Source organism: Pithys albifrons, chromosome 2 (genome assembly GCF_047495875.1).
Source record: "Pithys albifrons albifrons isolate INPA30051 chromosome 2, PitAlb_v1, whole genome shotgun sequence".
Classification (NCBI taxonomy): Eukaryota; Metazoa; Chordata; class Aves; order Passeriformes; family Thamnophilidae; genus Pithys; species Pithys albifrons.
Genome location: NC_092459.1, coordinates 79,437,182 through 79,461,908, shown reverse-complemented (window position 1 = coordinate 79,461,908; position 24,727 = coordinate 79,437,182). Strand labels below are relative to the sequence as shown.

Sequence of the window (24,727 nt, the reverse complement as noted above, 5' to 3'; positions counted from 1 at the left end):
AATGTACATTTGCTAATAATTGCTAACTGTGAGAGTGTTATTTAGCTGCGAAAATTAAGCATGGAGAAATGAGGAAATACTAGTCCCAAAACTTACATTTATGATAGACTTTAATTACATTATCGGATTCTATATTTTGCATGAAATACCTGACTGGTACTTGTTATAACCCTACCATATTAATCAGAGGTTTTTTCCTTGTATTGAATGAGAATACATCAAACATTTAATGTCTAAGGTAGTTGATGCTCATTCAGGGAATATTATTTCTGCTGGTAATGGCTAGAATCTTCATATTTAATGTGTGTCTCCAGGCTTCCTTCATTGTACATCTGCCAGATCCTGCATTGAATGCAGAATGATTAATTTCCTCATAGGCTTTTCCATGCTGCTTCTCACTGTCGTATCTCAGTGCCCCGCAAATACAGTATTAATGAATTTCTGTTTGAAACATCACTGTTAGGTGAGGTTACTTGCCGTTTCTGTCTCTTGGGGACAACCAGTGATTATTAATAGGCGCACAGGCACCAGAAGCCAGATCTGAGCACTTGTTTTCTATAGTAACAATTAAAAAAAGGTATTTAATAATTCAAAAAACTCAACAACATACAAGTTCTCCCACCTCATGTTGTCAAAATTATTACTAAACAGACTATATATTATGATGTTATTTTTAAAGGACATGTATTTGAATACTATGCATAGACGTAAATGACTCTCTTGTGAAAGGTAGGTCTGTCTGTAGGCAAAATTTGGCTCATTGTGTAAACAAACATGTTCTTATTTATCCTCCTGGTGCTGTGACAGTACATTAATAATGCTTGTTTTCAAGGTTATTGTTTTAGCCTTTTCTCAGGTGTGGCTCAGTCTACAAAATTGAAATATTTCTTGTAATCCTCCCCCTCCTTACACATAATTATGTACCAGTCTTTGCTCCTCAGTAACACATGAATAGTATTGTCTCCAATTAGCAGGTTGTATCATTTCTTACATGTACAGAATCTCAATCTCTTACTAATTACAATCTTATTTTAGCTGAAGGGTTCATACATTTTAAGACATACCAATGGATTTTCTTCCTTCAGTTTACATTACTTCCTTCCTTTTCTATTTGCTTTTTCCCCCAATACTCTGTTTTCATGAAGCATTTTTCATATATTTGCAAGGAACATTTTCTGTTTTGTCAGTGCTGGCTGAAGCAGATAAGAAAAGAGAAGTCTGCTCATGTCACAACGTGATGTAAAGGAAAAAATCATTTAATTAATAGCTATTGAATGTTGGCAATGAAACTGGAAAATGATAGGAAGTCATTGTCATAGGGCAGGATCAAATCACTAGATCACTTGTGCAGCTGTTACTCACTGAACAGTTCATGCACATTTTCCCACTCTCTCTTAATCAGATACTACCAAAATAGACAAACTAGAAAGTTATATTATTGCAGGGTGGCAAATAAATTACTAGAAAGTGGAGCTCTAGCAACTTTTTGTGCATTTAGTTGTGTGCTTTAGATTACAAACACTAACAGATACCATCTCATGGCAAATTAAAGGTTTATCTGGGCAGTGGCACAATCCCAGCCTCCTCTTTGCTCTCCCCACCATATGTTGTCCCTGCCTTCTTCCTTGCCCCAGTGACCATGTGGTAAGACAGTTCAGGGGGCTGATTTGGCTACAGACTACTTGCGCCTTTTGTTGCCTTTTTTTCTTTTTTTGCTTGCTTACTTGTTATTTGTCTTAGATTTCTGCATTACTCAGCATATATTCTTGCAGGCATAAAGTCTGGGGGCAATACAGAGATAGGAAACATGTAGCTGGGGTTGACAAGGGAGGTAGGACCATTGGAACCCGGCTGAGATTTTGAGGTTTAATCTGCCATGGCACAGAAAGCTTGGGGTTCATGTAATGCCTAGGAAGTTCTGGAAGTTTGGGGGTTCCCTGTGCTTTCCTGTATTGTTTTAATGTTAATGTAGCACAACAGACAGCAATGGTGAATATGATTTATATATCAAATGAATTGTGTTGAAGCCCATATTCTGTCTGCTTCTGTTGGCACACTTGAGGTGCTGCATAGCTTTAGAGCTGTGATGCTTGTGGGACCTGAGTTTTTACTTCTGCCCACAATCATATTCCCTTTCCCTGTCTACTTGTAGGGGAATGGGAAAATTATGTCATTTTTAGCATATTCTAGAAAACTGAAAAACATTTATGTCATAGAAAAGATGGAGATCACTGGGAACTACAGAGCAGTTTCTCCTCACAAAACAAGCTGAAAGTTAAGCACTTTTTTTTAACCTAGAGCCTTTTGTATCCTGAAAACCCTAGGAATCTAGAGTTGACCATTTGGGGAAAACTGCTGTTTTCTCTGGAAAAGTTAACACTATAGGAGGGCATTTCCTGGTAAGTTTTGGGAAACTTGAGTTTTTGTGAAAACTGTTGGTAGGGTAAATCATGATGGCATTGCTTTACACTCAGCCCAGAATATTTGTTTTATGTACTAGTGAAAATTCCATTGGACTTTAAACATATTAGAAAACAGCTATCACTGGCAATTTTAAGAAGAAAGTGGATAAGCTCCAGTGAGGAGTGGCCTCATATTTCTGGTGCATGGGAAAGTTCTACAGAGGCTTCAAAGCTGGGTGTAATAGTTCCATAATGATTTGGAAGGAGAACATATATGAACTTATATGCTTAAGGACATTCATCTCAAAGAAGAAAAAAAATAATTTTTTTATAGTGAGAACTGAATCACTGACTGGAACAACCATCCTCAGGGACATGGCAGAGTCCTTGTCGCTGAGGATTTCCAAGATGTGACTGGACAGGCTGTTGGATAATCTCACACAGGCTCCCTTTTCCACAAAATACTGGGCCAGATGATCTAACCTGGGCCTTTCTATGATTCTAATTAAGCCTTTAATTCCTCTTCATGAGAAAATAATGTTGAAAGTCAATGCAAAAACACTGCAAAGACTAAAAAGAAAATACCCTCCATTCACATGAGAAACAAGAATTCTGAAGCTGAGTCTTGAAGAAATTTATGCCTGTCCAGATGGCCAGTTTCTGCGCAATATACCATAAAAATTATATTATCTGGTACTGCGTGTTCCATTGGAATGTAAAGAGTGCTCTTGACAGATAAGTTCAGTTGTTGGATTTATGTAAGGTGGTGTTGTACCTCCACTGCTTTCTTCATCACTTTCCTAGGCTGGATTCTCCAAGACTGTGTGAGAGGAAAGAGGCATGAAGATGGGATAAGTTCCTGCAGAACTACTAAAAATAGACTATTTTTTCCCTATGATTTTTCAGAAACAAGTAAGCAGGATCCTACAGTTCTATCAATAGACTAGGGTAGGTCCTCCTGAAAGAATCAAGTAATTTGGATCTGAGTTTCACAGAGTTAAAGGTGGATGTAAACAAGGGGAAAGAAATCTCTTCCATTCCTTCCAAATTTCAAATGTTCGCATTTTTCTAAAACTCTGCCTAAGACACACTTGAAAATATGAGAAGTGTACAAATAGCAGCTAGTGGAAGTTGCACTAGCAAGGCTTTTGACATCTGATTTTAAATTCACCTTCATATTTTAATTTATTGTGAATGAGGCCTTGTTCATTTTTTCTTATTATTTTAAATTCCTTGGGTGCCCATAACAGAGTAGACATATGATTTTATGTAGTTTTTATTAGTTGCTGCTGAAGAATGTTTCCTGATATTTTCTCAACAACTTTAAGCCTGTGACAAGCAATCTTAAAGCTAATTCCAAGATGGAAGATCTCCTTATATTCTTAGAATGAACAGTAACTTTGTCAGAGTTCTGCATAGTGAGAGTTACTGAGCTGAATTTCGAAAACTAGTTGCATCCTGTCTTAAAAAGAAAGAAGTAGGTATCATTTGGCATCAGAAATTCAAGCATCCAGGTATCTACCTGACATCTAGGCAACACTAACATGCAGAAACTCCTGCTAGGTTTTTCTTTTGGAGAAATATCTTTCTGTTTAGGCACCTGAGCTCTCTTACATCAGTTTATGTTGCAAAATGTGCAGTCATCCACTAAAACCTTGATAGCAAGGAAATTTTCAGCACTGGTTTTCTTCCTAAATTTCATAAGAAGTTATATGCAATGTTTCTTACTTGTTTTAGTTGGAGAGCTATATCCTGAAATGTGACATAAGCCCCATCCAACCTTATGAAACATGGCTGAAGGGAGCAGGTGGGGAGTATTTTGGCAGACATGTATCAGTGCACCCAATGTCTTTGACACAGAACATCTGCCGGAGTTGAAGAAGATAGTGTTGAAAATCCTGCTCTTTCTCAAGGTTTTTAAGTTGCCAACTTAAAGAAGAGCTGTCTACCTTACCAGGTACCTTAGAGAAAGCAAATTGTTTAGGCTAGCATTGAACATCTTAAACGGATTAAAACAGAGTTTGTGATCACAAAGATTTGGGGAGAACAGTAGATATTCTATAATGGTGCCACCTTGGTTCTTCCTATTTGAATTCTAATAGTTTGCAGGAAATCTTTTACTCTCTCTCTGCATTCAAAAATGGCTGTAGTAATCACACATTCATTTGGAATGGAAGAAACCCATCTTCCAGTCACTAGTCGTCTTTTGCTCCTTCTACTGCCACCAGATCTATTTTGTAAGAAATGTATTGCCCTTGTTTGTGAAAGAATTATTTTAAGGTTCTGATTGTAGGACAGGATTTTGTAACTTTGGAGAGCTGATCCTTCTCTGCAATTCCAAATGAGAGGCTGAGGTAATCAACATACTTTCCATTAGCATTGTCAGCTGCTTAGCTTGGATGACTCTTAGCTAAACAAAAAAAAATGCTGATGAAAATCCAGTTGTTATTGTACGTTCTACAGGAAACTAGATGCCTAATCTGGGAATAAAATTTCCACTGAACACACAAGTATCTCTGTATTAGACACTATAATTGATTATTATTTTCTCTTATGAGTTTGAAGTGCACTAACTTTAAAAATATTTGGGCATGGCCTGCCTCACAGAATTCTCTAGCATGAAAGAACTAGTGGTATGAGGCTGTCATATCCACAGCAAACAGAGGGAAAACACTAAACCAAAAGAACCATCACTGTAATTTAAATTCTGAAGGCAGCCAGGGCCTTGGGTTGCACTGACTTGTTTTGCAAAGAGGGAGAGGGAAAAAGGTTCATTGAAGCCAAAAATCTGTGTCTATTAGAGCCAGATATACAAGCAATAAATTCTAACTCTAAGCTCTACAGCATCTGTGTCTGTAGATTTCAAAATTAATACCTTTGCTGAGAGGAATAGCTGTGTACCCAAGGACAGTACCTTCCAATTGATAACGTGCACTTTTGCATCATGAGATATTGGTCACGTGCTTTTCAGTATCTGTATTCACTCTTTCAAAGATGCCTAGGTAAAAAATAACATGATGAGTTCAGGCTAGAGGTACTGTGAGACATGTTCAAGATGTTGGGTGTTTAGTAGAAACAATATCATAATTCTTCTGCTTTGAAATTTGCTATTAATGTGTGTGTATTCATGGATTTGACAGAAATGAGCACTTTTCTATTTATTAAGCTCCAGCACAGCTATGAGTGTTTGTAATCCAGCCATCTTGTGAACAGCCAAAGTGCTCTTGTCTGGTAGTAGTCAGGTCCAACACAGCAGGTTAAGACCACAGGGATCATCTCAAAATCTTGCTTGATAGTTTACATGCTGAAATGGATTTTTCCTGTAAGGCAGTAGCTGGTGTGATTTGCTGACACTTTTTAGTACAGCGAAACCAATAATGGATGGCATCAGCAGAAATCAGTTGTGACATTTTTAAAACGTATGGATAGCATGCAAGTTCCTACCTACAGTTACTGGAAGAGATGGTAAGACCTGGCAGGGCCATATGAGCTCAGAAAGTATTCATTAGGTAGCTGTGCTACCTTTGCAGGAATTTTGGAACACTATGTTTCTCTTGTATGCTAAAGCACTAACTTTATCTCATCCTGAAAAGAATGGATGGTCCTACAAAGGAGTCCAAGGACAGCAGGTGAATTTATTTTAAGTCAGTTTTGTTTTGTCCATTCATATAATTTTCATGTTTCATATCCACTTGAAGCCTGACTGTCTTCCTAGAACTGTGTTCTCCTCAGTCACAGCAGTCTTGCTGGTATGATTTGGTGTCCTTTTGACCCTGAGATTAGCTCAGTTGGTTAAAACTTGGATTTAATAATGCCAAGGTCATGGGTTCAATCCCCTGTGTGGGCCATTGACTTAAGAGTTGGACTTGATGATCCTGTGGGTCCCTTCCAACTCAGAATAGTCTGTGATTCTGTGATTGCTCCTGTTTTGCAAGGAGGTTTCAGCCTTCTCAGTGACACTGAGTGTTTTGTCTCTCACCTTGCTCAAGTCTTTTGTGTCATCTAGACTGAAGTGTAACTTCAAACCCAGGGAGCTCTGAGAAGATCATCATCTGAAGTGATATGAGACAGACACTTGAATTATATTCTTTTAGCTTCTTCACTGCTTAAGTCAATCAATATAATAATTCTGCTTCAAACCTGTGATTAAATTATTGTGGGCTCAAAGAAGTTGCCAGAAGCATCCAAGAGCGTTCATAAATGCCCAAACCAAACTGGCACTCTTTGACTGACACCATTTGATTTTCATTCGATGAACAGTTTGGAAGGCTACTCATCTCTGCCTACCCTTTGGGTTGTTGCATGCAGCACAATTGTAGCATTGGGTAAAACCCCATGCGGTCAAATCCAGCTGGTTTATACAGCATCAGTTACTAAGTGTAATCTTTGTAACAAGGATTTGCCACTGTGATGCTAATACTGACCTTTCTGGTAATCTCTTAGAGCAGTTTTCAAATTAACCTTAGGCTTCTACAGCACTTTGGTGTCTTACAAATTTTTACACAGCTTAATGGTTGGAAAGCTGAATTTAAGCTTCTCGTAAAGGAGTGGAACTGCAAGCAAAGTTCCCAGACTGATATCTTTGTGTTACTCTCCATCATTTCCACCTTCTACTGTATGCCCTTGTAGAGTCATTGTTTCTAATGCTTATGCTCAAGAACAGAGTACATTCAGCCTATTTTCCTTCCTTTGGACAGAATATTAACTATATAGAGTGTGTAAATATTACATAGTGCAGGGATAGATGGTGACTTCAGTGACTCCAAACAAAACAGATCCCTGCTCTTGATGCTTTTAATCTCAGTAGTCTTCTTTGCATAAAATGATGGAGAAGAGTGCCAGCAGAGTTTTAGTGCTACATAATATGTATACTAAGCTTCAAAATCATGTCAAAAGAACAATATGATGGTTGCAATGAGAAGCTTTTAAAAATAACCATTCCGAAGCAAAAGATCACAGAGCAGCTGTTCCCAGCCATAAAACAAGGGATTGTCACAAAGTCCATGATGTGATTACTGGGACTTGAATTGCATGTGCTACCTTCTGGTCTCGCTTTCATAGAGATCTCAGTGGGCAGCTGCAAGCAGTCCAGCTACACAGCCCCTGTCCTGTACCTGCTGTCATCCCAGATGGCTCTGAACTGGTCTGTCTCTGTCTTACTATCCTCGTGCTAATTCTGTCTGTCCCGTGTGGTTTGGAGAAGGCAAAGAAGTCCTAGAGACCTGTTCTCTGCCAGTTCAAAACATCACAGGGGAATAATATACCTGTATTGCTGTCCCTCACAGAGAGTTGCTGATACTTTCCCTGGAGAAATGAGCCAATATTTGTAGTCTAGTCCCTCTGGAGTACTAAAACCCTCCGTGATTTCAGTGTGCTGTCACTTTTATTGACTGTATATTGTGTGTGTCCTTCACCTAGCTAATAACATAGAATCTGTGGAGTTGTAGCTTCCTTTTATTTTGCTTTCTGCATTTCAAGTAGGCTGTTTGGAGGAAAGTCAATCTGTGTTAAAAGGCTGCTAACTGACAAGCTATTGATTTGTATCCCCTACGTATTTCCTCACATTAAAGCATTCTTTCCCCACATAGTTTTTATTTTTTGTAAAAAAAAAAAAATCCAGTGTGGATTTTTCTGCTTTTGACATCAGGGCATGTTCATTTGCCTCTTTAAAATGCCTCCATTTTAATGTATGAAGTATCTGTGTGACCAAACCAGAATGCTGAAGCCCTCCAAAATGCATCTGACAGGCTGGTCAGAACAACAGTGAACAAAGTGTGAGACTCTTCAGTATGCTACAGCCATGCCGTACTATCTATTCTACATGCTTACTGTGATAAAAGAAGAGGCTGTAGAAGTGTCTTGTTCTTTCAAGAACCTTAGAGCCATAGTAAAAAAAAAAAAAAAGCATTCATCTTCATTTCTTCTGCGGACTAGGAAAGCAAGTAGAAATTCCCAGAGTTCCAAACTGCAACAACCATCAATGATCTTTGTCTACTTTTGGGCTGCATGTCATGAGTTAATACCTGCAGAAGTTCTAGCATATGCTAAATAAAATTAAATTATGACAAATCTGAGTATCCCAAAACTGTGGATAGCCTCAAAATTCTTAAGAAAATACATTTTTCCTTTACACAAATTTCTTTTTAAAAGCTTGGAGACTATATTATAATGCTTATATAGGTAGAAAATAAAATATGTTCCTCAAGTAATTAGAAAGTGGGGAAGTGAATGAATAACTGAGTGAATATATATGATAAATGAAACAATGAATGAGTAGGAAAGGGCAAGAGTAAAATTATGAACAGAAGTGGAAGAGAGTGGAGAGGGAAGAAGAATGATGCCTAGGGAAAGTAGTACAGAAAGTGAAATACAAGGGAGGAATGAATCAGATGAAAGAGAAGGGCAGAAACTGAAAACTAAGTAATTAATTTAGAAAAAGGTCAGAACAGTATGTTGTCAAAAGGTGAAGCATTTTCTTGGTGGGCTTCTGACAACATAGATGGAGAGAAAAATAATTGGAATTGAGACAGGAATGAGCTGAAAAAAAAAAGGGAAAGTCAGAGGTGTACATGCCAGGACAACGGGATAGAATCAAAGGAAAGAGGTAAGGAAAGATGGTGAGAGACAAGGGAGAAGAAGTCTTCCACTGGCAGACCTGGCTCTGTTTGTCTTGTACGGTCATGGCCAGGTCAGCCAGCACTCTTGGCTTTTTGGTAGCCTGCAGATAATTGTCTGGGGCTGCTTGGACAATCAGCTAATGAAAGTGCAGAAAAAAAAATTCTGTTACGAAGGTACTGTAAAAAATAAAAGTAGTAGCTATCTGAGGAGGCATACTTCATCCTCACTTCTTTGCCTGCCCTACAATATGCTTTCTCACCTTCGAGAACTGAGATGGGAAGGAAACCAAAAGACTCCAAAGCACAGCTCCAAATGTTTGAGGACCACATTTAGAGAATGATGCATTGCTAGTCAGCACATTTAGAAGTGACTGTTGCCAATACCGATGACTTTAGGTTATATAAATATCTGTTGTAGTTTGGGATTATTATGTAAATTCTCTCCCCTGCCACTAACTGCCCATGCCAGCAGTTAACAAAAGAAGTAGTTAACTGCTGATCACTTGGATGGGGGTAGGTTTGTCTCTTTTGTTTTTGGGGACATCTTTCCCTTCTTAGCTCGGGCGGAACTTGGGAGCAGTGGCTGCCAAGGAGGGAAGCTGCTCTGCTGGCACTGCTGGGGCTTCTGGCTGAGACGCTGTTTTTTCTCCTCGCCGTGGCTGTTTCTCCTGGTTTCCTGCATCTGGGATCTCGGCCTCTGTTCCAGTCTCACCACCACCTGCACCGTCACGGGCACCGGCTGGGGCAGTGACCCGGGAGAGAGAGGTGTGCAGCTGCTTTTGCGGGACACGTGGTAGTTCCCCACTTTCAGCTTTCTTTTTTCCTTCATCTGGGACAAGAGACACAGAGTTCATCTGAGAGCTCACCACTCGTCTGTCTCGCTGGAGAGGGACTGGGAACTACTGGGAACTCACTCCGCAGCCAGCCAGACTGTGACATTTGACACTGCTTAAGTATAACTTTCCTCCTGGAGGAAAACCTGCTGGGTTTTGTTGTTGTTTGTTTGTTTTTTCTGTCTCTTGTGGTGTTGGGGAAGCGGTTTGCACTAGTCTGTTTACATATATATATCAGTTAAGAACAGTTATCCTTCTTATACTAAAATTCCTTTTTTCTTAAATTTGATAAAGAGTGGCGTGATTATTGTGGAGGAGGCCCCCTCCCTCGCTTGTGGGTAAACATTTTGGTTTTTTCCCCTAAACCAAGACAATATCAGAATGAAATCATGTTGCTAATGTAAAAAGAGAGATTGGAATAAATAGTCACTGCATTTTTCTTGGTAGGGATTTAGGCTTGTTCATTCATAGAAGGTTGTTATTCTAATTCCTTATATATTAGGATGAAAAAATGTCCCTGAATTCTTGCATATTTCATTTAAGAAGCATATAAATAAATGTAGTGCTTCATAATGCTAATCCAAGTAAAGAAGAGAGGTGGACTTAGTCTTGTGCAAGTTTACTAATCTCTCTATTATATTTTAAATAGCTTTCTTTTATAGTAAAAACGTATGCAATTATAATTAGGCAAAGAAAGAAGGCCACAATCGAGCTTTATTAATGCTTTTACTGACAGTATTATAGTCTTCCTTTAAGCAGTAATATGCTTTGTCGCCTGAATCAAATAAGTGAGAAAATTACTTTCTCCAATCTCTGAAGCAATCACTTTTATAGCTTTGTCTAGCAAATGAGCAGCCTACTCTCCAATAATGAAGGGCAAAAAAAAAAAGATGGGGAATTTTTTTTTAAATATTCTAGCAAACTTACGTTAGTTCTCTTGCAGATTCATCAGACTCTCAAAACGGATCTGTACTCAGAAAATTCTATTTAGAGGAATGCTGAGTTCTGCTAAGGGGAAAGAATTGAACTGATCATCAATGCTCTCATTATTCAAAATTTTATTCAAAATAATCTATGACTATTGATATGAAATACCTCAAATAGCTGAAAAAGAAGTAAAAATTTGATTGAAAAATACTGATACCAGAGTCAAGGAAGTACAAAATGAGGGTTTTTCTCAGGTTTGCAATATCAGGCAGCAAACCATGTTAAAAGAGGAAAGAAAATGTTTGCTACTTTCAATAAAATTATTAGGAAAGGAAAAGCTATTTGGAGCTTTTAAGTTACACCAAATTCTTGTGCACAGACTCAATTGTTTTGTTTTTAAAGATAAACTAAACAGTAAGGGATTCTACAGCAAATACAGTACAGAAGTTACTGACTTCAGAGGGCAAATCTAGGTGGGAAAGTGTAGAGTTGAAGCATGTCTGCTTTCCTGTCTTGTTCCATGTAGTGAGCTGTAGTGTGGGCTGCCTCCATGTTCTACTGGGTGGCAGCCTGTGCTTCTCAAGGACGTGATGATGCTCTGGCTATTCATCTTTGGAAGGACCAGAGATCGGTAGTCACATGAGTTTATTCCCTTTTTGCAGTCTAAAATTCTGTCCACATGCAAAACCACACCCACACAACCATAAGGGTTGGCACTGGAACAGGTTGCCCAGAGAAGCTGTGGATGTTCCAGCACTGGAAGTGCTCGTGGCCAGGTTGGATGGAGCTTTGGGCAAGCTGGTCAAGCACAAGGTGTCCCTGTCCACAGCAGGGAGGTTGGAACTCAGTGACCCTTAAGGTCTCTTTCAACCCAAACCATTCTATGATTCTATTCACAGGGAAACTCAAGTAAAGTGCGCCCATGTATTATCTATTCTGTGAGTAAAAAGGAGACTTTATCTCTCTGCTGTCGAATTTGTGATTGACCTTTGGCTTTTTGCCAGTGAATCAGAAATGAGGTGTAGTTGGGTGGGTAAGTATTACAAGGAAATACTATCAGACCTCTCTTTTGTCTCTCCTGTGAGATGGGATGGGAAGCATTTTGGTTATATTTCTGGGGGTTTTCTGCTGAGTAAATCAAAAGGGCCCAGCAGGCAGCACAAAATGCATTCACATGGGTGAGAGCTGTAAGGCTCCTGTGCTGAACTCCAGCTACACCTGGGGAAGTAGCTGAGAAATTGGTGTTTTGGTTACTTGGACTACCAAGACCAACACTTGACACCTTCAAAGCCACTGTAAGGGCATGTTTAAATAAATGTTACTGTGGGAACTAACTAGGTCCCAAGATGTCATTGAATTTAAACAAGCAATTTGAAGAAATTAATTCTGACCTTTCCTTTGTTCTCAAAAATTTTCCATTCTACATCCAGTGAGCAAACTCTGCACACACAAGGGTCCCCTGATGGGTCTTTTCTGGATCTTCTGTGTCACTGTGGACACCTGTGTAAGCACATGGGAAATGTCATCCCAAGCAAATGACAGCATTGCCCTCCTATCTGCTTTGTTTGCACAAGGCAAATGGTTATACAAGATAAAAGGCAAACAAATACTGGAACTTGCCACCTGGAATTTCTGAGACCTGATTTAGAGACCAGTGGGGGCTGAGAGTATGTGGGTGTACCTTTAATGGCAGCACTGGTATAAGTAATTCCTGCATCTTGTTGCACCCAGCCACAGCCACACATTCCCACACTTGCACTGTGCCTTCAGTTGTCTTGGAAAAATTGTTTACTGCCATGTGGTGAGCCGGACTAGTGAATTGTTCTGTGTTTGAAGCAACCTACTTATTTTTATTTATTTTTAACCTGTATCAATTTTCTTATCTAGCTCGTTCCCTAGACCCTGAAAAAGCTACTTTGGCACAGTTGAGGAGGTGGTGGAGAGAAGAAGGGTTGCTGAAGATGAGATCTGTTCATGCTATTATTACTGGGGAGGATCTGGTGTCGGTTTGTTTTTTTTTTTCCATTTTTCAAACATGCCAGTTGTAACTCGGCAATACTTAGGTTTCAGTCAGAGAGTTGGGGTTTTTAATGCTTATTTCATAATATTTCTTTTTGTTCCTACTCTTTCCTATCCTCATGCTCAGCTCTTGGCTTTCACAGCTGTGTGGATAGAGCAGTTTCTGGGGTTGTACTGTCCCACAGAAATAATTGTAATCCACCAAATGAGAGAAAACAAAGCAAAAAACCAATGGTTGAGTGTAGAGGGTGTTTGTTCCCCCGATCATGCAGAGAAGAGCCCGACAGCGTGTTTACAGTCTGCTGGGAAGGGAAGGGAGCCAGGCAAGGAGCTGGCTCAGTGCCTGGAGAGGGGGTTGGAAAGTCAGCTGGCAGCAATGGAGACCTTTCTCTTCTCACATCCTCAGCTCCACGGGAAGATGAGATCCTTGACTGCAGCCTGTCTGCTTAGGAGAGCTCTCTTGTAGCAGCCCTTCTTCCAAGCTCCAACCAGACACAGACACGTGAGCTGCCTGGGGAGTGTGCCAGTGGAGATGTGCAGTGGCAGCACGGAGGAGGCAGAGTGTGGCTCCATGTTGTCCCTGAACCACCCACACCACAGCCTCAAGTGTGCGAGCCCATCCAATGCAATTCCAGAGGGTGCTGCAGGCACCTGTGTCTACAGAGAGAGAGAGACTAGAGGGGCTCATGCAACTTCAGTTTCCTCTCCTGGGCATTGATTTCCCCAAAATTATCTTTGTGTCAGTGACCTCTGATGCTCTAAAATAATACAGTCAGCATTACAGTAAATTTTCATTAAAAATATCTACATCAGAAACAGTCCGGTTTTCTTAAAGGCAGCATAAACTTTGGGGCCAGTGCTGTTTTGAGAAGCTTCATGTGCTCATAGATTTATGGCTGTTTGCACATTGGGAGTGAGTATTTGTCATGCAGGTAGTTTGACTGCAACAGTTTAAGGCAGGCCAAGGTGGTGTGAACATAAATTATATTGCAAAAACTTTCTGGGGATTACTTGGACTGTTCTGGAATTAATCTCTTTGAGTAAGTATGATTTCATTTTTTGCATGTATGACAGTTGAATATGGACCTGCTAAAGAAAAGACAGCAAGAATTTTATTCTATACTGTTTCTTTTTAAAATTACTGTGTGCTTAGCCTGATGAATAGCACATAATCCCAGAGTGGCAGGATTCAGTCCTGGTAGTTTTTAAAAATGACAGAGGGGTGCGTCAGAGAAAGGCAGAAGGCAATATAAACAAAACAGCTGATTCAAAGTAAAGATATTACCGTCAGAAATTTCCCTAAAAGTCCTTGAGTGTTGTCTTTTTAAAGTAAGTCTGAATCATTAATCTTTGTGAAGGCAGGCAGACTTTCAAATTGCATTTCAAACCCAATATTCCAGAAGGAGCACAGGAATAGCAGAGTCTAGTTTGTCTTTTAATCATTCAGAGACTTAGTAAAAATAACTTTGTTGTCAAGTTGTGTGTTCTTCTGCTTTTGTACTTGTCCTTCTCTGAGTGCTGACAGGTCACACTAGTGGGGCTTCTGGAACAACTACACACTTTTTGCAATCAGTTGAGAAAAAAACATGAAAATTCATGGGGAGATGATCCTCTACCTGCATCACTTGAGTCTGCCCTGAATGAGATAGCTACTCTGCCACTTGTGCCCACTTGTATTGAAAACTCTGGATTATTGTCTCAGTGGAAGAAAAATTGTTTTTATTTATGGGTGTAGTTTGTGCTTAAGGCTTGTTATCTAAAGCAAATAAATAAAATGAAAGTGTATATTGCAAAATGTAGGGAAGGAGCCATTCACTTTATGTATCTATATGTGGACACTTCCATATCCTAGTGAGCAAACTGTACCTTAAAAAGTAAGCTTGAGACCTAAGGGCAATAAAGGATCTTTTGTTGAATTTGTTGATTAAGCACATGGTGATTAACTGCACCTGTAGTGATCTGAAAATGCAGTTTAGCTGAAAGAATACAAAAGGTATAGCACAATGGCAAGTGCTGCTTCCTACCCATGTGGTAGCCCCCCCAGGAGGTCATGCAAGATGTCATGCAGGCTGCTTGAGCACTGGCCGTTCTCAGGTGGGCACGAGCTTGTGCTCTAGGACTCGTGGTATGGTTTAGTTAAGTCTGCTCTTTACTTTAACTTCAGACTACCCTCCAGAATACAGATAAAAATATGAATCTGAGTGCCAAGTGACTGTCATCAGTGGGGTGAAACAATGAATCCAGAGCTCACATTCTTAGACTCCTTTTCCAGTCTTTTTACTTAGAGCATTTGCTTGGGAATGCGCAGAATTAGGAGAGCGGAAAAACCTGCTGTGGGCAGGGTGTACAGACATGGTGATAAGGAGCATGAAGAGATGAGAAGAATGGCGTAAGCAGGGGAGGGCAGCTGTTCCTACTGTGGCCAGTTTTGTGATGACATGGGTAGCAGCATCTGGAAGATGCACAATGGATTGGATATGCATGCACATTACTCAGGTTCAAACTGCAAATACATGAGAGCTGTAAGCTGTGGTGCTTTCACTGACCAGACTCATTTCCTATATCAGTGCTTCCTTGTGCCCTGCTGTCCCTTCTCCTTTGTGCTTCCTCTACAACATTCCCACTCCCCTGTCTTAGCTCCCCCTGTGCCAATGCATTCCCTTTCAATCGTCTGCTGTGCCTCTCAAGCCTGTACTTGACAAGTTCTATTTTCCCAGAACAGACATTCAAAAGCCCTCCAAACTTTACAGCTTTCCTGTTCCTAGCAGGAGGTAGCAGAGCCCTGCCTGTCTCTGTGACCTTTCTCCTAGGGCTCTGCACAATGCACTCCCAACATGTGCCATCAGATGATGTATCTGCTTCTCTCTCCATGCTCTTTTCTGCTGCAGCACTGCTTCCTACTGTCAGGGCTAATGAGGTCAGGGCTCTTGGTGCTTTTCTCATCCTCGCTCTGCCTGTGCTGTGTTGCCCATCACTGTTGCTGCAACTTCCCAGACAACTCTGGCTCTCCTTTCAGTCTTTGAGTTCTTCTCCTTATTTTTCTTTCTCTCTGGTTTTAAAAACACTATAGTGGAAGTAAGAAAGTTGTGAAGAAAGAAGACCAATTTTAGCCATGGTAAAAGCAAATGCAGCTTCTGTTTCTTGGGCGTTATGTTTGCTAACTCCAGAGTGAGTCTAGCCTGTAACTGGTGCTGTTGAAAACTGTGGCAGGCAGAATTTGCATGTTTGCTTTCAAGGCAGCTGTGATAATAGCAGCCTGAACAGTTGCTCTTTCTGGGTCTTCTTTAGAAAAATTATTTACTGCACCCACCAGAGAGGTGATTTACCACAATGATGTTGTCTCTGTACAAGGACAATCTCCCAGGCTGCTCACAGGCATTGGATGCAAAGCCTTGTGGGTGCCCCTGGTCCAGACTGTTGCATAAACTCAGATATGGAGGACAAGTGGCAGCACTGTGCATTCCAGCCTTCTGCAGTCTCACATGAAGAAGAGTCTCCCAGTTTGTGTAGATACCTGGTGATCCTACTTGAGCAGCAGTAGAATCCACAGCTAGTATATGCCACACCAAATGTGCCAAGAACGTGTCTCAATGACATATAGTTTTTCATGACAGTGTGTGTGTGATATGCTCTTAATTAAAGGCTCCTGCTAACAGCTTAGTGCTTTGACTCAAACATGTAATAAAGGTCCTAGCCTTGGATTCATAGAATCATAGAATGGTTTGGTTCAGAAGGGACCTTAAAGATCATCTACTTCCAGTCCCCCTTCCATGGGCAGGGTCGCCTTCCACTAGAACAGGTTGCTCAGAGCCTCACCCAGTCTGGCCTTGAACACTGACAGGGATGGGGCATCCACAGCTTCTCTGGGCAACCTGCTTCAGTGTCTCACCACCCTTGCATCAGGGTTTCCTCCTAATATCTAATCTAAACCTACTCTCTTTCAGTCTGAAGCCATTCTCCCTTGTCCTTCCCCCTTTCCAACATGCCCTTGGAATAAGTCTCTCTCCATTTTTCTTGTAGGCTCCTTTCAAGCACTGGAAGACCACAGTTAGGTCATGCCGAAGCCTTCTCTTCTCCAGGCTGAAGAATCCCAATTCTCTTCAAGTTCCTATTCTTGAAGTCAGGCTTGCCCTGTAGCCTTCATGACATTGTTAGTGGAGTATCTGAGAGTTGGCAGGATGTTGAAAGGCTAGAAATGGTAAATGGCATTTACTTGTGCCATCCTTCTTTGGGATTGCTTTGGGAATTGGATTTTTTTAATGGATGAAAAGTCAGTCTTTTTTGCAATACTACTGGTATCTTCTGTTCTCTTCCTCCATTATAAGACAAAGCAAGAGGCTAAGTAGTAGCCTGGCACTTCCCAGTGGCTGTGTTCACATCACATGAAGAAGGTCCAGGCTCTCAATGGCAGGCTCCCCTCTGGACATCTCAGACTGCATCCCGGACTCATTTATACAGTGTGCAAAACCTTCCAACCTAGAAGAAAAAGTTAAATTACTGTTTCTTAAAACATTCTTTGATCCCTACACTGGTATTTTTTCTTTTTTCCTGCAAAAAATGTGTAATCTGTCCTAGCCTGTAAAAAGCACAGTTTTATGGAACAGACAAATCTACTTGAGTTTCAAGTGACAGCAGTGTTTTCCTTTAAGTTCTCACCTTGCATTTTAATCTCCAGTGAAATGAAATAGTTAGATTTATTTGGCATGTTTATTAGGAATCAAGTCTACAAATGTGCCTTTTGGTTTACTCAGTAGACCCACAGCTTTGTGTAATTGAGCCTGCAGCATGATAGAGAACTCTGTTATGGCTTCACATATTGATCAGTCTGATTTAATTTCCTCATGGGACCTGGACCATGCTAGGCATGGTGGATTGTGTTGAAGGCTTGATAAGCCTGTTTTAACCAAGCATCTCAAGGGCTTCTGCAACAGAAGAAATTATCGATACTTATATATGTTTCCTTTCATCAAAAGGTAGGGCTCATTAATAGGCTGCACAACAGCTGCTGTTTGCAATACATGACTTTTTTTTTTTATTAACTTGGAGGTACTGCTTCATCAGCTTTACCTGCTTTCAAAAGGAAAAGAAATTGGGTTCCAGGTTTTGATGTTAGTGGTATATGTAATACCAGTATCTTCTGCATTTCTATATTCACTATTTTGGTAATTGAAGCCTAGATTATATTTTAGAGTGATAGTCCCATCCCACTGTTTATGCTCATGTCTGAATGAACCACACCAACAAATTCTGGTGTTTTGCAGCTTCTGAATTGTGTGTTAATTTACTGATTATGTCTACTATTTTTAATGTTAGTATTACTGGTTAAAAAGTATGCTGTTATAACTTTGGCAGTCATCATTTTTGCTTGTAATTGGGTATTTCAAAAATATTTTTAAACTGTGTTTATTTCAAGCTCTCAGTTATGAGAAGGAAGTTCATTGTTGCTTCCTACTGTTTTACGCTTCCTCTGCAAAAATCCCAATATTTCATTTAAAACTTATTTGATGTAGGTGTGTTGTGGGTGCTAAATTCATACTGCTATTTAATGTTGCAAATTGGATGTGTGGAAAGAAAACATCATCAAGACAAACTTCTATGTTAAACTTGATCTTAAACACAGTTTTGAAATAAGTAGAAGTTTAGTGCCCTACAGAATGGTTATCCTTAGCTAACAGTAGTTGCTTTTGTTTTGTTTGTTCACCAGAAAACAATTTAAACCATTTAACACCTGCTGTAGTGTTTTCTGATTTCCATTTCACACACATTATCTCAATAATTAGCACAGTTCTGCTCATTAATGCACGGATTGAAAGTAGCAGGAATAGGTTCCAAGGAAATTAGAAAAAAACCTTTATTTATAAGCATAGATCAGTGTGAATGGGTGAAACAGATAAAATTGGAAAGGTAGCTGGGTTACACCAAATGAACTGATTTCTGTAATGTGCTCAAAATCCCTTGTTGCATGTTTGGTGCATCACAGTAAGTGGCACATTACCTGATTTTTCTTCTTTTCTTGATATCTGATCTTCAAGTACCATTTGTTCAAGGGAAAATTAGAGTTTTCATAATAAAATAGAACTATTTAGGACTGGTAACTGTTGCCTAAAATTGCAAGACAAGTGTTTTTTAGAAGGTCAGAAATAGGAAGCTAGATGAAAAGAAACAATTTTAGTTTTTTATATATCCTAGAATTCTTTAAGAGTTGTGACTCATATTCAGTCATTACTGGAATTCATGACACTGAAGGTTCCATGAATGTTTAATGGCAAATGGCTGTACCATTACTGCCCCCCCAGGCTGCTGTTCACTGTCACTTCTCTTCCCCAGTTAGTCATGACTGAAATGTGAAGATGAGTGGGTAAATTACCTTCAGCAATGATTAATTCAGATTAATCACCTAATTTTGCAAACACTGAAGCAGTGAAAGAACAATAATGAGAGAAATACCCTCAACTTACCGAATATTACTTCTGCAAACATACTGATGGAGCCAATTCAGACATTCTTAGTCATGTGGTGGAGCCAGGGTGCCTTTACCTGACAAGTAGCTCCTTTGATTTCAGTGGCAGATAATTCTAATTAAAACGGAGCAGTTCAAAATGTTAGTTGAATGTCATAGATTAGCAAAATTAAGAGCAGTTTCACCACACTTCAGGCTTTTGCCTACTTCCTTACTCCTTAATTCTCCACCCACCCGTGTTCCTCTCACTGGGGTCTGTTCCATGCCCCAGCCACTGTAGGTACCTGCTCAAACTATTGCACAGAGCAAAGGAGCAGAGTCTTTTTAGGAAGCAGTTTCACTGCCATTCATATTTTAAAGGTCATTACTGCAATATGTAGTTGGTTTGTGCTACAGAATAAACATTTTAAAATGAACTATTTTTAGGAATATACAGTGCAGGAAAAGTATGGAAAAATGCTGGAAAAAAGTAAATTATTTGATTCTAAAATGGAAGAAAATTAGATAAACATTATAATGTATGGGAATGTTTCCTCTACATGGAACATATATTAAATAAAGGCTTTTTTGTAGAACTGGAATATATGTTGATTAAGTTCTTAAATAGTGAGACAGTAACACTGTTTATCATTTTTTTAAGCCTTAATGTTATGTTTAATTACATCCCTCATTACATTGTTTCTTCTTTTAATAATGTAAATTATATTTACTAATGCTATTTATTATTTTATCCTTAAATATCTAGGTGCTGAAGTGTTGTACATGAACATGTCAGCATACAATGAAGGTCGGCTTCAATCATCTTTCTGGATTGTTGATAAGCAGCACGTGTACATTGGAAGTGCCAGCCTAGACTGGAGATCACTGGGACAGGTAATTTAATTGAAAAAGTAATCCTATACCCTTTGAGGCTATAATGAGGGGAAAAAAAGATAATATTTGGAAGCCATTTGGATAGCTCAATTTTCTGATAGTTTACTGGCAAAGGTGCCAGCATCATAAGCTCTATTGCACAGTTTGGTGACTCTTCTGTGTTGGCGAAGGTGTATTACTATGAATTTTGCTTTTTTCCATTGTGACAGCTATCTTCCATGGCTATGCATAAACTTATAGATTTGATTGCTTTCATTGATTTGTGTGATGGTCATTGTAAGTTCCAGTTTGCTTATTTAAAAAAAAAAAACCAAAACAATATTTGGAATTACTTCCAAATGGATAATGGGTCCTACCCTAGAATACCCAGTACCCTTGGAGAGGGGGAGATTTATGGGTACAGATATTCAAATACTGTAATGTTTTTGAAGGCTGTATGTGTTAGAGAGAAGTCCATATTTTTATTCTTCATAAAAATGAGAGTTAAAGGATGTACACGAAGACCTCTGCCAACCCGTAGTCCTGAGAACTCTCCATAGTCTGCAGCCATTTTGAACAAGTAATTTATCAGTAATGCAGCTTATTTGCCTGTTTGTAGGTGTCCATGCATTTTTCTTTCTGCAGTAGTCTCAGGATCATTATGGCTGTCATGTTCATTTTTGCTATATACCACTGACTGTGAGGCTGCTGTCAGTCACATTTATGGAATAAAACCTGTGCTTTTACATCTCAGTAACTGAAATGCACAATGGAGGGGGGAAAGAAGCAGTCCTAGGTAGTTATCAGTTGCAATAAAAATGCTTACTTTCTGAATATGAGCAGAATCTCAGAAGCAGGAATAATTGTGAACACAGGTTCTAATGATTTTGTAGAGAAGAATGTGTATGTTGGTTGTGTTGATTTTTTTTAAGCTAAGAGAATAAAAGTCTGAATAAAAACAAATCAGCCATTTTGGTAAAGAAAGAGTGGATACATGCGTTTTTGCCATTCCTTTGATATTAATTTATTTAAAAGCTAACCTTTTGAATGTTTACAAAGGAATCTGGGGTACTGGTAGAAAAGATGATGATGTTAGCAAAGCAGAGAAAGTCTTGGCCAGGAGGATGTTGTTTTTTCAATCAGTGTAAGAACATACAGTTTGTGCTATTGGATAGTTAAGAAGATATTTGTAAATTGTCTTTGCCTCCTGAGCTAAAGTGTTCTTGTGTCATAGCAAAATCGCTCTTCACAGGATTTATTTAGCTTATAAATAGTTTAGCTTTGAAGCCTCTTCTAATTGGGGGTTTTAAGTACTGACAAAAATAATAAATGTAGAGAAAAGAAGCACATTTTCCACACAGATTATTATATTATTTATCTATTTATGATCTTTATTACAGATGCTACAATTCCATATAAGATTGGTCTTCTCATGCTGAAGTAAATCTTAAACCTTGTAATATACCTATGTTACACTTTGATGCCAGTTACTTGTGGGTCAATGTTTCAAATGTGATTCCTCACTGTTAATTTTATCACACTTCTCTGCATGCATTTTTTTTATCTTGTTGTCATGTAACGGTATATTTTTATATGTAGTTATGAGGCTTAAAAGAATATCTGTAAAGAGCAAAAAGAAATCACTCTGAATTACAGTAAAAGAGAATCTGCTTTCAATTAGTCGAGAAATGTATGCTGAGGTTTCAGAATAGCCTAAGGAAATTAGATGCTTGGCTCCTGTTGACATTAGATATGAGTATCCAGTTCCCTTACTCCAGAGTTACAGGTTAATAAATCAGGGCAACTGTCAAGGACATCTGATATGCTGTCCTAAAATAATAATCTGTCTTGAACTTTTCACATAAAAAGGAAAATAAGCACAGAACTCTGTAATTTTATTCTGAATGCTTTCCTCCAGCAAAATGCTTTGCATGTGTGTGGGACCTAATCTTAAAACCCATGGTGAGCAGAGCCCTTCCTAGGGAAACACATCTCCCCAGGGCTCTCATTACCAGAGTCCCAGTGTAGCTCCAAATGAGAGATCAGGTTCCTCTTTTCTCCTCTCAAAGCAGCCTCAATGAGTAAGCACTGAGCATACCTTGTAAGTAACAGAGCAGACAGTGCCTGTCCTGACCCATGTCCTTGTACTTGCACTGCCTTGATTAGTGGGGTAAGGCTTCTGCAGTTCTGCAGCAAGGGTAGGGGAGCCGCTGCAGATGCTACTACATGTTTCCCATTACATCCTGCTTTACCTGCAGGCAAGAGACCGTGAAAAGGCAGCCCAGGCTGTTGATTACTTGCATATGGTCTCTTCCTCTGACTCACAGTGTCAGTACTTAGGGTTATTGAATCTGCAAGCCGTTTTCGCCAGTATTACTAGATCTTGACAGCAAATCACAGAATCAAGTAGGTCTCTCCTATTCTGGAAACATATGGTAGTTTGGCCTGTCAAGCACAGCAGTCATCTTCTTACTCAACAAAATATCCAGTGTGAGTCAGTCACCTCATAGCTAACAGTGTCATTATTTAGCAGCACACTTCCAGTGCAAATTATGTCAGTGCATCCATTTTCATGTCTAATACTATATAAAATGTAATGAAAAGCTTCAGATTTTAACTGGACATGGTTGTCATATCTTTTCGCACACCTTCCCCTGTATTTTCTACATGTATTGCCTCCTCTGCGCTGAAGCTGCGCATACATTGAGGCAAGCATAATTCATACAGCAGCACTTACCTGCTTCACTGCTGTGTCAGCTGCCCTGGAGAGGCAGCAGGTCTCTGTGGTACCTCCCCCAGGCTGTAGTCCCAGAGTAGACCTACCTCTTGCTTGCTAAGGGGCTAAAGGTGCAGAAATGCTTCTGTGCCAGGGCAGTACAGAGCATTTGACATATGAGCACGCTAGAGACTATTTACACATAGTTACAGCAGGAGATATGACTTGGGTTTATCACTATTTTGTCCCTTTGCCTGGGGCTAAAAAGACAATAACTAAGTCTGTTAGCGTCATTTGTCTCCTAGGAGGCTGGAGATCTAAAGCTCAAACAGTAATTTAACTTTTAACAGCCCCTTGGAAAACAACATCAGGACTTACATGCTTTGGTTTTGCAATATTTGTGGATATTTCTTCTCTGTGTTTATAAGCTGGACACTAGAAATCAATCTCGTATGAAGTTACTGAGTTTAGTTGCCATTTTCTTTACTTGCCAGCACTGACAAGAAGCAATACAAGTATTTTCTTTAAAAGTAGATTTTTTTGCATCAGGAGATTTTTTTCACTTGGTGCATATATTTCTTAGGAATGATCTTTGAAGTTGCATATATCCTTGTGCTTCCGTTGTCAAAGTTTTAATACTTCCCAGAGTCTCAGCTTTTAAATTATGGGCAAGGCTGAGAACACATCATTACTTTTCAAGTAAAACTGTGTTTCAGTTAGATTGCAAGTTTGTCAAGACTCTGATAATTCTGGCTGAAATTGTCTGTGCCAGTTATCTGCTTAAATCTGAAATCAAGCCCCACAGGCAAATACAAAGTACTGTTTAGAATCCCTGAAAACAGGATTTTACAAAAACTGGATGTTTTTTCGTTCATAGAGAAATATTTTGATCTTTTCTTCAAATAAGTCTAGATTTTGTATCAGGGATGCATCTGTTTTCGTGGTTATCAATATATCCAAATATTGCCCAATTACATATTCTGTTGAAGATTGAGGATTATGAGCAATCAGAGTTTTTAACATTTTTTTAAATATAGTAAATTGTGTAAGATTTAATCTAATCTAGTGTCTTGCTGGCAATTTTTTATAAACTTACAAAATTTGTATAAACACTAGGTATTACACGTTTACTAGCTTGACGAAGGACATCTGGAGAGATGAGCTCTTGTTCTTTGTGATGCCATTCTGAATTCAAAATGTGATTTACAGGGGGTACTAGGAGAGGAAAATTACTAAAATAACATTTGAAATTACATTTTGAACTTTTTATTTTATGTAGGAGAAGTATGTGATCAACTGTACTTGCATTTCACTGACATGCATTTGGTAATGGATGCAATTGATAAAGTATTTTCTCAGAGTTCCAGGACTCTCACTTACTAGGAATTTATTCTTATGACCATTGAAGAAGCCAGGGAACATCTCTGGGCCATAGCTGTGCAACCTTCTGAAGTATATATTTAAGATAATGATATTGAAGTCTTATTTTTTTCTGCAAAATGTGTGCATCTATGTTAAAATGTTTTGCCAAAAAGTGAGGTCACTCAAAAATGTCTAAAATTGGATATGTATACTCCTTAATTTTTGCCTATGGCTTGAAGTAATAATTGAGATGGCCATTGTGCTGCATTCCAGTTACTAGTTCCTTCACCAGGTTATATAACAATTGTTATAACCCATAATATTAATGCAGAGCAAGTGCTATCAAAAAGTGTCATATATTTCTTTTGTTCCATGACTACCTCCAGCAAAGCTTGAAAATGCATTTTGCTGCTTAATTCTGTTAAGCAAAGTGAGGTTTGTAGCACATACCCAATTTTAAACAGCTCAAGAAACACTTCTGGAGCTCTTTATGCTAACAACATTTTTGGAAAACTTTTATTCACATATGAATAATCGAA

At 39.1% G+C, this 24,727-nt stretch overlaps 1 protein-coding gene across 1 annotated transcript in view; it reads left to right on the top strand.

The window, feature by feature from the left end:
• PLD5 (phospholipase D family member 5) overlaps positions 1 to 24,727 on the top strand; it is a 174,670-nt gene that overhangs the window by 117,647 nt on the left and 32,296 nt on the right. Inside the window, exon 5 of the mRNA XM_071548002.1 lies at positions 20,004 to 20,131. Coding sequence (XP_071404103.1) covers positions 20,004 to 20,131 — 128 coding nt within the window. The remainder of the gene's footprint in view (positions 1 to 20,003; positions 20,132 to 24,727) is intronic.